General features: G+C 43.8%; 1 protein-coding gene across 3 annotated transcripts in view; it reads left to right on the top strand.

Moving 5' to 3' along the window:
• Window positions 1-17,212, top strand: part of RALGPS1 (Ral GEF with PH domain and SH3 binding motif 1) — a 228,681-nt gene that overhangs the window by 183,860 nt on the left and 27,609 nt on the right. For all 3 annotated transcript variants that reach the window (XM_090022095.1, XM_090022096.1, XM_090022097.1), the window contains one exon: window positions 4,368-4,435. In XM_090022095.1, the coding sequence (XP_089878221.1) occupies window positions 4,368-4,435 (68 nt within the window). The remainder of the gene's footprint in view (window positions 1-4,367; window positions 4,436-17,212) is intronic.

Below are 17,212 nucleotides of genomic sequence, written 5' to 3'. Positions count from 1 at the left end.
TTGCTGGTCAGCCAGCCTGGTGTCCTGGGCACCTCCCACTCTTCTCTCACATCAGGATAGCTTGCTCCTGCACCCTTAAAAGGGCCTCCTTAAAACACAGCCAACTCCTGGGCTCCTTCTCCCCTCAGACTGGCCTCTTAGGGGATCCTACCTACCAGATCCTGGATCCGTTCCTGCGGCAGATGCAGAAACCAAAGCTGTGTCTGCAGGCTAGACAGTGATGCTGTGCTGTCCCCTTTGGATAAATCGGTCACCCCTGTGCCAACCAGTACTTCTCCCTGCAAATGGGCCGAGAGGAATCAACATGCTACTTTGTGTGATTGAGGGTGACAAGCTCACCAAACTTGTCATTCCTCTCACAAAGCAAGAGATGTGCAGAACTGCAGCGCTCTAGGAAGAAGCAGCTGACTTTTTGCACTGACTGAACAGCAGCCAGCACTTCTTGGGACAGGTTTGGTGGGACAGCTCTCTCTGTGCTAACAAAACAAGGTGTGGCTGTTGCCCTGCCAGACTACTGGGAAAGGGGGCGACTTGCTTGCTTTTATCATGCACCTTTGATAAAAGAAGGAAAAAACAGCAGATGGGACTCCTGCAGGGTGGTGGGAGAGCCCTTCCTGGGCCTGTGGGAAGTGCTCTGAGCTAAGACACTGTCTCCACATGCGCCCATGCCTGGCTGGCCTCTGGGGCCGAGCTGTACAGGGTGGGTGCATGGCACCCTTGAAATAGAGGGCCATTTTCACTGTTTTCTGAAGTCCTGTCACTGACTGAGTGATTGATTGATATACTGATTTTCTTACGTTGGCAAAATCTAGAGGTCCTTGTGAGGGTATTGTGTCTTGTGAGGCAACACAGGCGTAAGCTGTTTTTCTTCTATAAGGAAAAAATTAATATCAAGAGATTTTAAGTCATTGCTGCTCCATTTTATTGGTGAGGATAAAATATGCACAAAGGACATGAAAACAATGAAGGTACGCACCATGACTCTGTAGAATAGGCCCCAAAGACCATGTCTTGCAGGGCTTCTCAGGTGGATGGTCACTTTTCCATTATCCTGCTATTGCCATTTACCGAGGATGATAGTGCTAGACAGGATGACTTCATGAGGTCCCTTCCAGCCCAACAATCCTGTTTGCTCTAAGATGACATTTTTCGCAACCTCACTGATGCCTTGTATTACAAGATAAGATAACAGTTAGGAGGAGGAAATTGTGATGGCCCTGCAACGTACCGGACTGTTTTTTTGCTTAAAGTTTTACCAGGTGTATACTGAAGTAAATAGTAATATTGGAGGTCAACTTTAGAAATGAACAAAAAAATGTTATGGAAGGATTGGTGGTATAATGCTGAAAAGGCTCCGCCACTGCTGCTTTGATTGAGAATTTACTCTGTTACGTGAGATGAAAGTAAAACCCAAACAATCCATGTTGCATAAGCTCCTTGAATCCCGGTATATACATTGATGAGTGTGATATTAAAATCTTAAAACCCCAGCAAGTAGCTTTATTTCCAACAGGAAATAAAAAATAAACTGTGCAACGTCTAAGAACTGAGCATTCTGCGATAACACGAAACCTCAGAAGTAGAGCAGAGAAGATCAACCTAAAAAATGAATGGAGTGGGGTGAGAAGTAACATATAGAGAACTGCAAAGCAAAGAATTACATGCTGGAGTGTTTCCACAATTATGGAGGCACAGGCACAGATGATCCAGGACCAAGATTACAGGAACAACATCTGGTTATTTCTCCACATCCCAGGGAATTCTCAGATGATAGGCATTTGTTACAGCACGATCAAAAGAATTCATTGGGAAAGCTTATCAATTGTACAGCCACATCAAGCTGCTTTCAGCCACACCAGAAACTTGTTGTAGGTTATATTATATGAATTTCCTCTTCACTGGCTTTCAAAAGAAGCATGTTGTTATTTTTTGAAGATTCACAAGGATAACAAAAGGACATACAATCCTTTGTAAAGTTTCAGATGTTTGTTTGTTGTGTCTGTTTTACTTTCATCTCACATAACAGAGTAAATTCTCAATCAAAACAGTTGCCAGCATCAGAGTCTTTAAATGTTTAATGTACCACCTCAGTTTCTTAAACCACTGAGATTTGGATGTTTGCACTCTGTTCTCTTTATCGCTGACCTCTCGATTTGAGAGAAGCGGTGGTTTAACTCTACAGACCAGTGACACCTGTAAAGGAACATGTTGCCAGTACCGGTTGCTGTATGGTGGGGTCAGTACAGCTGTTGCTTGTGTTTTCAAGTTCATTAGCATGTTTGCTACCTAGACTAAGAGGTGGTGAAACTGCTACTTTGCTTTAGTCTAATCAGGATTTGATATGACACCACTTTAGTCTGGAGGAGCTGGTGTGGCAGCCCTTCCTCCTGTACCTCACTGATTTCACAGACAGTGAAGAATTAAGGAAAGTGTTACTGTTTGTGAGGACTGAAATACCTCTCTGGAAAAAACAGTGCATAAATTTAAATCTTTTGCAGTCACAAGACTGAAGAAGCATGAAATCTTTCTGTCTGTGGTGGTCTTGCTTCTCAGTGCTGCTGTTTCAGTATTTTGAGTTGCACATCAGGCATACAGCAAATGAGAAAGAGCACAGTAGGCTCCCGGCTCTACGGAGAGGGCGCTGCGGTGGGGGCAGCTATTGAGGGTACTGAGGGCCTGCCATGGAGCCTTCAGCCCTATAGAGGTCCATGCCAGCCGTGTCTGTCATGGGAGCAGGGAGGCTAAATTGCAGGGATTGCACTCTTCTCCACACAAGGCCTCTGAATCCTCACTCTCTTTATGACAATGCACCCCATAAATTTCCTTCCTTGCTTTCCCTGGTACGTGCAGCACCCCATTTCTTTCTTTACTGTGGTTAAAATAACTCCCATTACTTTTGCAGGGGACCACAGAGTTTCTCCTCACTTTTGCAAAACCGGATGTCAGGCAGGCTAATCCAAGGGAGCAGGAATGCACAGACCAGAGAAGTGATGAATACATGTTTTTGGATTAAATATGAGGATTCTGGGAAATGGACCAGACTACAGCACATTTTCATTATATTAAGGATATGCTGCTGAGCATTTTGACTGAACAAAGATTTGTGTTTGCTGAAGAATAAAGATATTGTGGGCCTGGAGGAATCAGGCCAATATTTTTCCATTTTATAATTGGTCAATATACATATCTAAATAAATTAGTATAAAGCTCTGTATCTCATAGAACGAATCAGTGCAACAAAGGCAACAGCATTTCTACCTGGCTAAGTGAAGAATGGGAAGGTGAATGTACTCTGTTTTTCCGTGAGAGGAGAGCTATGCAGTACATGTGCCTCTTGCCAGGTGCCAAGAGGAGAACAAAGTCAAGGGCTTGAGTTTTATAAGGCCACTAAATTTGGGTTTCTAATGTTAATCTCAAAGATTTTGCAAAAGTATTAAGTATGAAATCACTTGTGCTCTTAATTACTGCATGTCTAGCAGTTTTATGCCCTCCACGCACTTCAAAACAAGATGCTCTAAATTAGTCTGGTATGAATTTTCTTCTAAAAAATACTCGTTCAAAGCAGAGGATGCCAAGTTAAGAATATGCGGGAGAACAGTGGGCGGCAGGAGGGAGATGCAGCAAATGACAGAGAGGTATGTCGGGGATGCTTGGATATATGAGAGCAGTAAGTACAGTGTAAAGTCTTGACAGGCGGGGTTATGTCATTTTTTGTAAAATACGTATTTCTCACTGCACATTACTACAGGATCACATACTGAGCTCTGCTCTCACTGAGTCATTAGGATGCAGTCTACATTTCCTAACTTTCAGTTTTTTATGTTTTCTAGTGAATTTTACCTTCAATTAGGGTTTCTTGGAGGGGCAGCGAGGGGTTGTTTTGTGTCTTTCTCTCTCTCTTTCTTTCTTATAAACATTGCTATTAGTTTCTCTCTTGGATTTAAAGATCAGTGATTTTACTTTAGGAACCTGGCAATTGTTCTGTTATACTTCTAAATAAATAACTATTCAGACCAGATTAGAATTTTTGCTTTTCAGTGACAAGTAATTTCTGTTGGCCTGTTATGTTTCATACCATTATTGCCTACTTTTCAGAAAGTAACACACAGTCTGGAAGCCTGGCAAGGATGGTCTCCTTTTGTATTTAGATATGTAGAAGACAAGATTGCTTATTGCATTCACTTTGTACTCATTGCTAGCATTTATTTGTTCAAGCATGTAATCTGGGTAGTCACAGTCTTTGTGAGACTATAAAATTGAGTCTAACATTGAAAAATAAATTTTTAAACAAACAGAAAAAACATCTGTTTGCCCCTCTGCCTTCAGTGAGCCCCTTCACTACTGATGTGTCTAAAACTCTTTTCCAGATTATCCTTAAGAATTGAGCCAGGAAACAGTTCTCCTCGTCTGGTCTCCTCCAAGGAAGATCTTGCAGGTACAAAAAGTGATTGTGAATGTTTGCTTGTGAGCATTATATCTGCCGTTACACAAATCTTTTCCTGTAGTTTGTGAAATTGGAGTTTCTGGGTTTTCAGGGGCAGGGGGAGAATGTCATTCCAATGGGAAATCTTCTTTTTATTGTCATTAGAGAAGTATGCTAAAAGATCCATTAGAAAATCGGTGCCTCACTCTAAAGTCTCTCAACTTTGAGCTTCCCCTGGTATCGGTGATACAGAAAATATAACAGGAAGACACGTATTGGAAAGGGCTGTGTCAGTCATCAAGTCCAGTCTCCATTGTTTTGGGGAACCATGTCACATAATTGCATTCATACATAAATACATCAAACTCCATCCTTAAACCAGTTGAGTTTTCCTCTGTCTGCTGCATTTGAGAGGTTGTTCCACAACCTCACTGCTCTGACATTAGGAACCTTGTTTTGATTTCCAGCCCAAATTTACCCATGGCTATTTAAACCTTTTTTGAGCCAGCATTTTCCTTTCGCTTAAATAGCTCTTCTCTCTCACTGCTGCTTACCCCCTAGTATACTAAATACAAACCCTTCTGTCCTGTCAGCCTTCATTTGACTAAGTTAACTGCCAAAAATTTCCAGTCTCATTTCCTAAGACAGACATAGAATTATCACTGATGTCATTTTCTAAAGTGAGCACCTGATCTCTCAGTATGCTTCCACTATGATGTAGAAGTGACCACGGGGTGAAATAGGCAATCAGTGGACAGTAAGTTGCTCATCATGTAGTCAGCTGGGGAATTCACTTTCCTAGTTGGACAGAGTCAAGTATTTTAGCAATGTTACAGAAACAGCTGGATAACTTTATATAACTCCTTTTGTAAGTGGCAAATTAAGATCTGGGGATTCAGATATCATGTTTGCAAACTGATTCCCTGCAGGGGTCAAGAAGGGAATTTTCCTTTCTGATTTGCAGTAGAATGGCAAATACTCTTAACTTTATAAAAGTAAGTGAAAGTAGCTTGATTTCAGAAGTAACTCTTCACTTGCAGAGACTGTAGGTGAACCTTGTATTCAGTGTTAGAAAAGATGAGTTTATCTATCTGTAATTTCTCTGAATTTGGAAAAGGAGCATTTTTAGGTCAGTAGTTGGCAAAATCCACATTTTTAATAGCCACTGTGCAAGCCAGCGGGGTATTTTTCTCTGTCCTTACCTATGAGTGAAAGTATAGAGAAATTCCAGCACAATGTGTCTGTCTCCAGAGCTAATCCCAAGCTGGCCAGGGTGCCAGCGCTGCCAGCCAAGTCTGTCTCCCCACTGGCCTTGTTACCGCATTAGAACCTGCCAGGAACCATCATCCCTGGTGGCATTGCTCAGTGCTTCTTTGTCGGACCTGTTTCCGTCAGGTGGCCACTAACGAAAAGGCATTCTCTGGCAGAGGAGTCATTGAGCAAGACTGCTAAGTTGCAAGCAGACAACTGGTTCCTGAGGAATAGCTAGTGGATGGAGAAAGTGAATGGAGTTGCTGTTTTTTTACAACGTTGTGCTTTTTCATTAGTGCCTATCAAATAAATAGAAAGCAGAACTGTATCGCTTCTAATGGGTCTGATTAAGTGCAGTAAGTTAGTAATAGGTAAGTTCTTCCTGCGCAGTTCTGTGTAAAGGGACAAATGCAGCTGAAGCGAGGAAATCCCATCATGCATGGGTGGGGCAGGATTGCGTAGCGACTTCCTGGGATCAGTTAGCATATGTAGGGGTTCGTAATGTAATAGAATTCCTCAGCGATCATGACTGGAGCCCGTTGTCCTCATGTGACAACAGCGTCTGCTAAGACTAACTACTGCAGCCTATCGCAACACAGTCAACACCGTTCGTCCCCTCCCTCCCAGTGCGTCATGGGTTGATGGGCATTTTATAGGATCACTTTGTTGTCATGCAAATAAAGTGTCACAAGCACAATTTCATCCTTGCTGTTTGGAAGCAGACTGAAGAGGGAGACCATACCATTCATGTTGCTGTGAAGGAATTTGGTTTCAGTGACTTGGGACAGCACAGCTCTTTCGTTGCAGATGTACTTAGTGCCTTTTTACCAGGTTTAAGGTTAAATAACAACCTTCATTAAGCCACCGTATTTCAGTTGGATCTGTGCACCATACAGTCTTTATAAGTGTTTTGTGGGAACCTGGGTACAAGACACTGCTTTCCTTGACTTAACTGAGCAAACACTACAGATATTATGCAGTATGAATTAAAGTAATAGAAATGGAGCCTTGTTTTACCAAAACTAGGAAACATGTTTGATTAAAGAAACACTGTTGAGGTTGGTTGGCGCAAAATGTGACCTACCTTTTTATAGGGTATATGTTTCCAGAAACCATGTCATTCTGCCTGTGATGGGGGTTTGGGAGCTGGGAATGGTGGTTTGGAAAACAAGTTCTTCAAAACATGCCTGCCTGCATTTAAGATTTAGCCATCCAATAACCAGGCACTGTTTGCAGCTCAGGCCTTGAGGACAATAGCAGCTGAGTGTGTAACAGTCTCCCTGGACAGTCCTACAGTCATACGCTGGTGTGTGCATGCAGTGCAAGTAGGTGAGAAGTGTCTGGACACAGGTTTCTGTTTTGAGCTTCTAAAGTTTTTTTTCTAGTCAGTGAGGGCAAGTGTTTGTATAGACTGAAATTTATCTTCATAGCTTGGCTGCATCCTTTTAAATATAAGGAAAATTTTATCAGATGCAATGTTTCTGAGTGTTCCCTGGCTGCCTTCTCAATATAACGCTGGAGTTGCATGTACTCTCAAGTGAATGTTTGCCTTGTGTCTCAAAGACAGATATTATCTGGATGAACAAGCTCATTTTTACTAAGGTAGCACCACGAGATGTATTGTGTCCCTAAAATATAAACACAGAATACATTTCCACATTTGGACCCCCAACATTAGGCTCCAACTAAGCTGAGTTGTTGATTTTCAATTGTCCTGAACCTCCAAGGCTCCCAGCAGAAACTGTGAGTGTGGCAGTTTAAAAAATGAGGCAGACTTCTGCTTCTAGTGTACAATGCCCAAGCAAACCATTGGAAAATTCCTGCCACTTCAAAAATGGTACTCTCATCTCAACCTCCATTTATGACCAATAATAAAATGGGTATGACATCAAGCTGTTGCATGGAACCAGCAAAAGGTCAGTGCATGTTAGAACTGCATATACAAAGATTACATATTGCAAAGATGGGAGGCCCTTGACAGAAATAGCGTCAATCCGCAGGAGATTCTTAAGCACTGCCAAAACAGGAGAGATTTGTTTTTGTGGGAAATTTAAGGAAAGGAAGTGGGGTAGGTCCCATTATTTGGAACATTTACAGCTAAACTGGACAAAAAGCTGTGTAAACATACTATTAAAAAAAACCAACCTTGGTTGGCCTTTGCCCTAGATGACCTAAAAGGTGACTGTATTTTGACACTTGAGAGTGAAGCTGGAATATGAACTCTAGAAGAGTTGCTTTAATAGATCTCAACTTACTGAGATGTGCAGCAAATGGGATGTCTTGTCAGAAACCTTTAGAAGACTTGAACAGCTTTTGGGCAAGGGGTATCCTCTGTCATCAGTTTGAACATTTGGACCTAAGATTTGATAGATAATGAACAAAGAATAGAATTAATATTGTCTGTGTTCTGCTTCCTCCTTGATGTTTATGTATAAGCTCCCATTCCTGCTTTGTAGAGCTTGAGCACACGCATCAGTGAGCAAGAGTCCTTATAATTTCCAGTTGACTTCAAGAATTTGGGTGCCTTATGTTGCTAAAAACTGCATGAGAAAAGGAATGAAGCATTTGCAACATTGTCTAATTAGGTTGCTCACTTTGGAAAATGAGGAGAAATATAAATATTTCTCTGTAGCAGACTAAACAGATCAGACCATACAGATTATATTTACTGCTATAGGAGCTATTATCGCAAAGCTTTTTCTGTTTTAAACTGTTATCATGATTTGCCAACTTTGTGTCTCACTGTACTGATGCAAAGTGGGGATGGGAAGAAGCAGGGAAAAACCCAGACCCAGTCTATTAAGTCATTTTATTTTACATTCAAAATGACATTTCTTATGACCAAAAACTTGACTGCTGAGACAGAAATCAAAGAGAAGAGGGGAAAAATATAGAGATGTGGTTTAGATCAAGATTAGTGTCCTTAGAGCATTGTATATCATCCCTGCTTGGAACTCAATAAAATGCACTTCAGTATGCTGTTAATGATGTCCACAAACTGCTTTTGCTGTCATATAAAAAGCAGCAAAATAATATTTCCTGTGTAATTGTCAAGCATGTTCAGACTGAAGAGCTGGTGAACTGGTGCCTACAAGGTTTCAGTTTGCTGCCTTTACCCTGTTCAGATCTTGTGAGTGTGGTTTAGATGACTAGGAGCATTTGGTCAGGCTTTTGTGATTTTAAGCAGTCAAAATCATTCAGTTTTCTCTAAGTTTCTGTTTCTTACATTCAGTGCTTAAAATGCAAGATGGGACTTTGGCTACAAGACAGAGCTCATTACTTGACTTGATGAAAGCTGATTTTAATTTTCCAGCAGAAGGTATTTTAGTTCAGGGACTCAGTCTTAACACTGGAGATGCTCCAGATGTGGGGAAAAGGAATAAAACCTACACACAGGGTTTTGGAGGGAAACATTTCAGCAGGAAACCCCACAGTCCTACCACTTGTACAGTACTGTTGGATGTGATCTGAGGAAACAGTTCATTCTAAAACAATGCACCTTTTTAAAACTAGATGAAAGAGCAAAAGCAGCTGTTAAAATAATATGTCTCAGTTTTGTGTGGACATGCAAAGACTGGTTTTGTGTTTATAAAGATTTGTTTTACTTTGTTAAAATGTACAACTGAGCCCTTTTGTCCTGTGTGATTTAATTTCATACATTTAACGTGGGTGGGTGTTTTTATTGTGTTGGGGTTTTTTTCTTTCTGGCTTCTGCTTCGACATTGCTCACATCTAAAGGCCTCTGTGAGGGCTCTGGGTCAGCATGCCATTACGGTGACTTGGGAAATGCATACTCCTTTCATACTGTCATTTGAGCCTGGCAGCAGACTTGGTAAAACAAGAGACGTGGCCCTTATAAGTACCGTCCAAACCCAACTTGGGTGCCCTCCCATTTTATTTCATGCAGGCTGGTAGAGCTGGAATGCTAGGGAGATAAATCATTCCTTAAAAAAATGTCCAAACCTAGAAATCGTGAACCATTCTGAGTCTAGCAGATAGCATGTGTGATTCAATGGCACATGGGTTTGGATTGTCCCTATACATGCCACAGGCTAGCATTGTTTCAAGCAGGACCCAGCATGATGATGGGGCTCCAGGTCTGGGGAGCCCTTCCTACTGCTGCATTCAGCTGCTAGTATTTCCTTCAGTAATTGGTAAGGCAAGGTCCCTTCCAGCCTTGCAATCTATGAATGAATCTATGAACAAGGACTTTTGAAGGACTCGCAACATGCTGTGTTGCTTGCTCAGCTGGACAGTTGTAATATGTTCCTAGCCAGACAGTATTTTGTAACGTCCACTTCAAATTTTCAGTGACCTGAATTTTTGTGATTATAAAAATGTTGTAAAAGTGACATCAGCTTGTTTTACTGAAGATTAATTTAATAATTTGGGTGAGGAGGCAAATCGAGAAAGACAAAGTATATGTAAGGGTATACACTCCTGGCACAACTTGTTTCCACACCATGTCATTGGGAAGTAGCACGACAAGGTGAATCAGACTGGAGATGGGGAAAGAGCAAACACGGCTCTCCCGTGAAGGACTGGGATTCTTGCTGCCCACAACAAGCTCAGCAGAGCTGTGGGTAGAAGGGACCAAGGTGTGGAAAGACATTTCCATGATCTCCACCCTAGAGTTCTAAAGGAACTGGCCGAGGTCATTGCAAGTCCCCTGGCACAACTTTACGAGCACTCATGGTGCTCTGGTGAGGTACCGGAGGACTGGAAGAGGGCCAACGTGGTCCCCATCTTCAAAAAAGGCAGGAAGGAGGACCCAGGAAACTATAGGCCGGTTAGTTTCACCTCGATCCTAGGCAAGCTGTTTGAAAAAATTATGCTGGCACACATCTAGAAGGGGCCAGCAGGAGACTGCATGCTTAGGGGCAACCAACACGGGTTCATCAGTGGCAGGCCCTGTCAGACCAACCTGGTGGCCTTTTACGATCAGATCACCAGATCATTATATGCGGGGTAGCGGTGGACATCGTCTTCCTGGACTTCCGGAAGACTTTCGACACTGTCTCTCACCCCGTTCTCATTAAGAAACTGGGGGCTGTGGTGTAGACACCCACACAGTCAAATGGGTTGCCAACTGGCTGGAGGGCCGCACCCAGAGGGTGGTAGTGGATGGGTCCTTCTCAACCTGGAAGGACGTGGGCAGTGGGGTCCCCCAGGGCTCGGTCCTCGGGCCCGCACTGTTCAACATCTTCATCAGTGATTTGGACGAAGGGGTAAAAAGCACCCTGTTCAAATTTGCTCATGACACTAAGATGTGGGGGGACGTGGGCACATTGGAAGGATGCAACAGGCTACAATCCGACCTAGACAGGTTACAAGGGTGGGCGGACGAGAATAGGATGGGCTTCAACACAGACAAGTGCAAGGTGATGCACCTTGGGAGGAACAACCGGCACCATACCTACAGGTTGGGTAACTCCCCTCTTCTCAGCACGGAGGCGGAAAGGGATCTGGGGGTCATCATTGACTCCAAGATGAACATGGGCCGGCGGTGTGGGGAGGCAGTCAGGAAGGCCAACCGCACCTTGTCCTGCATCCACAGAGGCATCTCGAGCAGGTCCAGGGAGGTGATCCTCCCCCTCCATGCGGCACCGGTCAGGCCGCAGCTGGAGTACTGCGTCCAGTTCTGGGCACCGCACTTCAGGAGGGATGTCGACGGCATGGAGAGGGTCCAGAGGAGGCCACTCGTATGATCAGGGGGCAGCGGGGCAGGCCCTATGAGGAGAGGCTGCGGGACCTGAACCTGTTCAGCCTCCACAAGAGAAGGCTGAGGGGGGATCTAGTGGCCTGTTATAAACTAGTCGGGGGGGATCAGCAGGCATTGGGGGAGTCACTGTTCCCCCGAGCACCGCCAGGAGTGACCAGGAATAACAGTCACAAGCTGGCAGAGGGTAGGTTTAGGTTAGATATCAGGAGGCGCTACTTCACAGTCGGGGCGGCTAGGGTCTGGAACCAGCTTCCAAGAGAAGTGGTGCAGGCTCCTACCCTGGGGGTGTTTAAGAGGAGGTTAGATGAACATCTAGCTGGGGTCATTTGACCCCAGTACTCTTTCCTGCCATGGCGGGGGTCGGACTAGATGATCTGCTCAGGTCCCTTCCGACCCTACAGACTATGAAACTATGAAATTTAGGAGGATGTTCAGGGAGGGAGTAGCAGCTGCTGCAAGGAAAGTCTAACACCAGTGGCTTCCCCCACACAGTCCACATTCATGAGTGGACTGCCAGCATATTGCATGGGGAGTAGTTGCCTTGAGAATTATAAGTCCTCACTACTTCTGCTAAAGGAGACTCTGTATGGATCGTGTGTTGCATTACTGATGTCTTTGCTCTCTCTTCCCAGCCTCCAGCTGTTAGATGCGAAGGTGATCAAACTTTAACTGTCTTTCTTGTAGAGGGCAAAGACACAGTCACACAGACAGTTCAATTTCACGGAGGAAAACTGGAGAAAAAGGGTCACTTATATGCAGTAGCCAGCCACTGCTCTAAAGTATCTCTATTCTAATCTGATTTCCTTCCTGTGCCCCAAGTGGCCACAGCAGCATCAGATATTCCCCTCTAATAAACTGTCTTACCAGTTTTGAAAGCTGTGGGTTTTTTAAAGTTTAATCATGTGTACAGTTGTGTAGATGAATGAGAACTCTTATTTCAAAATACTAACAAAGGCACAGCTGAGTTGCTCTCTTTTTTTCCCCGTGCACAGGTTCAAAATAAGACACATTAATATCACTCACTGGCATGTTCATCTTGTATGATTAAAGACAGCACCATCCCTAACTGTGTTGCCAGTTCTGCATTCTAAGGTATTTTGGCCTGAATAATAATAGTTTTCAATGGTCTCCAGGAATTGTATGTCAAGTCAGATTCTCCTTTCTTTTGAATCCCAGTGAACCATGTAAAGTGTAAAGCTTTACAGCCAGTACTTTTTAATGATGAGAGCGAGTCCACATGTAGTTGAAGGCACCATGTTCCCACTGACCATAATGTGGTTTCAAGGCCTTTAACTTCTTGCAGCAGATACTAGATGTTTCATGGCTGAGGCACTTCAGTGCTAAACTCTGAGTGGGTTTATGAACCACCTATTTGCCAAACTTGCCAAAGTCTCATGTTGTCATAATGATTGATTAAAAACTCTAAAAAAAATACCCAGGGATAGTGCTTTTCCATGTCCTTGGTCTTAGATTCCTGGCTTGAACATGGTAGCAAGGTGCTGTCGCTCCACTTCCTGCACACTCTTTCTACTTTTTCCCTGCCCCTAAAAGAAAACTAGGGGTCATTTCAAGGAGGAGTGTGTTTTTGCTCTTAGTGGAATATCATCGTGTTGTGTGAGGCTCAGTAAAAACAGATCCATTCTCCAGGATTCCTGTGTGTGTAATATTGGAGAAAACCAGCTGTCCACTTTCCATAGCTATAGCCAACCAGCTTTCCAGTAATTGGGAACACAAGGGGCAGATGTCTGGTTGAAGTGAGCTCTTACAACAGGGCAGTTTTTGCATTGTTGGCAGTGATAGTCCTGTTTCATTACTAAATGTATTTATACTTGTTAACAGTGGTTTTACAGGGAAACGACATGCCTTCAGAATGCTATAAGGAGGCTTGTCTGTTGCAAGTAGCTTCAGATCCTGGTGTTTTCCCAGCAGTTTAATTATATGTGTTTCAGGAAGTCCTATGATTCATACAACTTCCTTGGGATCATCTTAAGTCCATTAGTTCTGCCTGAAAATCGGGAAGGCATGGTTTATAAAAGAGAGCGAGCTGGATAGTTTAGAAAATGCTAAACTTTCACCTTCTCCAGTATGGCAAGTGCCCTAGCTGTGAACATCTGTGCTGGCTAAGTGATGCCCAGCATCAAAGGTGCAGCCAGCTGGCAGACTGCTTGGGAAGATGCAGTCTTCTTCCCCAGGTCCAAACAAGGTATTTGGCTTGATGTGTAGCAGGCACATTACAGTTCCTAGTTATCTGAGACCCCTGGAATGAGCTCCCAAGTGCAGCATCTTACATCTGCTCTGAAGGCTGGCAGGCAGGGGCTGGGCATGGCAGGCCTGTGCTTGCACCATCCCCAGACCTGGGCAGTACCAGGCTGGCCTGGCACAGGAGGCTCACGCAGAGAGGCTGCAGAGGCTGGCACAGCGATTCTGCTGCAGGACTGCTCTACAGTAGTGCGTGCTTTTAGGCCAGCAGACCTGCCCTGTCTCAGCTAGGGGTGGATACCGAGCTGGGTGGCAGCACTCGGCATGGCCCAGCCCAGGGCGTGAGCACAGACCTGTGCGGGAGTTTGCTGGGCTCCTGCTTTGCTGCGTGCACCTGGGGTTGTGCAGACAGCCTGCGCCCTGAGCTGTGCTGCCCGGTGACGCAGTCTGCAGGGCACTCCCAGCCCTCAGACTCAAAGGAAAGCAGTATTTTCCATGTAAACACTTTGCCTGACATTTAGCTTTGCATTTGTTTTAGTGGTTGCCTCGGTAACTAATAAATAGTTTGGGCTGAGCATTAGCAGCCAATGACTGTGTAGGAAGGAGAATTGTCTGATCCCCTGCAGGGCTGTGGCTGCCTCCCAGGCCCGCTGTCTGCTCTCTTCATGCTGCCGTTAAGGTGGCACTGGTTCAGCTTCTGTGATGACCTTTCACCACCTCCCTTTTCTTTCCCAAATGTTACAACCTGGCCAGAAGCCTTTGTCCTTGGTTGGAACATGATTTCATGAACCTCCTGCACAGCTCTCTGTTCCCTACAGATCTTCAGCACCCATTTGGCTGGTTTTGAACGTGATCAATAAATGCATGGGCCTTAGGGTGTTTTTATCAGTCCATGCATCTGATACGGAGAACTTGCTTGTTTTTGACATCTCTCTTGATGGGGCCCAAGCTTCCCCAAGCAGAGTTGCCAAATGGATTCTGCAGAGGCAGGCATGTCCAAAGCCGTCTCCGGGCCCCTCTGATTTTTAACCATTTTGCTGCGTGGAATTTGCTCCTCCTCATAAGCCAGTCTCATTTTCACTTGCTAGTTCATCCAACATGCAGTGTGGGAACTTTATGAATTTGTCACGGCAAGGGAGCAAAAGATCTGATTGCCATCCCATGTTTGTTTGAGTCATAGTGACCACCTGGAAGAATTTTTTTTAGGAAGTTTATGCAAGTTTGGCTAATGCTGGCTTTGAACTCCGAATTAGCAGCTTCCTGCCGTCTCTGCTCTCATATGCTCCCCTTACTCTCATAGTACGGGGAGCATGGGGGGCACAGCCCCTCCCCCCCGAGATTAGCAGCTGCTGGCACCTCCTCTGGCTTCTGCCGCTCGCCACCCTGCCACCAACGCTGCCGCCCACAAACTGCACCCCGGTCTCAGGAGGCACCAGTCACCCATGTCTTCTCTCCTAGTGACTGCAGATACCCTTTCTTTACATTAAAATAGCTCCCCATGTTGAGAAGAGAGGCCTGGACAAAGATGGATTCATTGTTGGAACTGAAATCGAAGGGTGGAAATACCACGCCTGTGAGTTGAGGGGAACATTTCCCAGGGTGTCTGCAGTGCATGTGGGTGCGCTTGATCGATCCTTGGTCCAGCTCACAGGAGCAGCAGCAAGGCAGGCCTCAGTGGGAACTCTGCAAGGCTGAACACATGCCCTTCCAGCCGGTCAGTGCCACCATGTCCGTGTGCAAACGGTCCTCCTCGTGCAGGCTGGTAGGTTGAATGCTGTCTGGAAGACACCCCAGAGGTCCGTTTTCTATTTTGTTTGACGTTTCTCATGTAAGCACCAGCGGGTTCAGTCAGGCCATTTCAGCAGGGAAGCCAGGCCTGATTTCCGCATTACACTGGGAGAGGAGACGTGTTCTCCATGGCGTGAACGGGGTTGCCCCTGCCTGTGCTGGATTTGTCCTGAGATCAGTAAGGGACAGTGCAAGACTGTGACATTTACTTTAATACATGAAAAAAAAACGCATTTTTCCTGGAATCTTGGGGGGGCGAGGAAGGGGGGCTTAATTACTTTACATTTCCTTCTGAGGGACTGCTTTTTATCTTAGTTAAGTGCATTAGAAAAGATTGGCTCATTTTTAATGTCAGCAGTAAACAAAAATCTACAGTTCTTAGAGATAATTCTTTAAATTTCCGAGTTTAACTAGTATGAGTATAAATAATGCAAAGAGTCTATGGAAGGAGGACCATGCTAGAAATTAGTGTGCCTCCATTCCAAAAGTTCTTGGCAAAGGTTGTTTTTAATAACTTAGTGCAAAATAGTCTTAGTACAAATTGATGCGATACGTGCAAGGGGTAAAAGGACGGTGGAGAAATTCCTAAATAGACTGTCTTATAATTTAATAAACATATGTGGAGGGAAATATATTCTGGAGTCATGAACATAAAAGAGATTCTAAATTATGGAATCTGGAAGTTGTCCTAAATGCCACATATTTGAAAGGAATTGAAGGCGAAAGTGAAGCAAAAGAACAGCATGTACCTCAAGTTTTTTCTTTTATAGGTTTTCTCTTTTTCCTTTTTTTTTTTTTTTTTTGCTTGAATAAAATAAATCAATTTTCTTTTGAGAGCAAAAACATGAAGGCAATTGACTTTGGGAAAGGAAATACTTTCTCTACACTACTCATAACTTATCTTCTTTTGGAAAGAATAAGAACATTACCAGACTTTCTTGAAGTGACCTTCTGATTATTTCAGAAAGCTAACCCATGCATTTTGCTTGAACATCTACCCAAGGCTATAGATAAGCAGAAGGATCACTTAGAAACAAAAAAGGGCCAACCAAACAGAACTAACTGTAGCAGGTAAAATCTGTCTGGAAATCAGGGAGGCTAAAAGCAACTGTTTAGGGAACCAAAAAACCCAATAACAATAGATTAGAATAGATTAGAAGCAGGACGCATGAGATAAAATTGGATCCACTAGACTGCCTGTGAGAAAAGGGGTCAGACAAGAAAGAGCAGAACTGCACTGGGAAACTAAACTATTTGCATTGTGATGCTGGAAAGAGAGAGTTCAAGCCTATTCTGCTTCAGATGAAAAAAATTTAAAAAGCTGAGGAACCATTGAAGTTTAGGATGTCAAAAATAGAAGTATTATAGCAAACTGATATATTAATTGCATCATCACCTGCATCCTGTAGTATTTGCCACACTCTTAAGTTGAAGTAAGAGACTAGGCTCAGATCCTGTGTATAGCAGTTGCTATCCCTAGAGGAAAAACAAATAGTAAGGAAAATTTCCAAATGATTCATGGCATTTGATTTGTTCCTACTGTTTTTTGTCCTATACCGGATTTCCATTGATTGGAATAAGAGAGATCTCATGGGGAAAAGAACAATAATTCCTTCTTTGTTCCCTGTATAATGAGGACATCACATAACTTTTAAAAAAAAACCATCACCGCCATCTGACTCAGATGTCAACAGAATTTTTCTTCACCCATCCTCTGTCACGGATCTCTTACATGCTACCTCTAGGATGAAGCAGGCAGTTCAGAAGAGGCTAACAAAATATGCCTTTTTAATCTACAGTTTATTGTGAATATTTGTTTTCATCTTGGT

Source organism: Crocodylus siamensis, chromosome 11 (assembly GCF_052110815.1).
Source record: "Crocodylus siamensis isolate JL-2025a chromosome 11, ASM5211081v1, whole genome shotgun sequence".
NCBI classification, from domain to species: domain Eukaryota; kingdom Metazoa; phylum Chordata; order Crocodylia; family Crocodylidae; genus Crocodylus; species Crocodylus siamensis.
The sequence above is the reverse complement of the archived record's forward strand: the minus strand, read 5'-3'. Positions and strand labels throughout refer to the sequence as shown.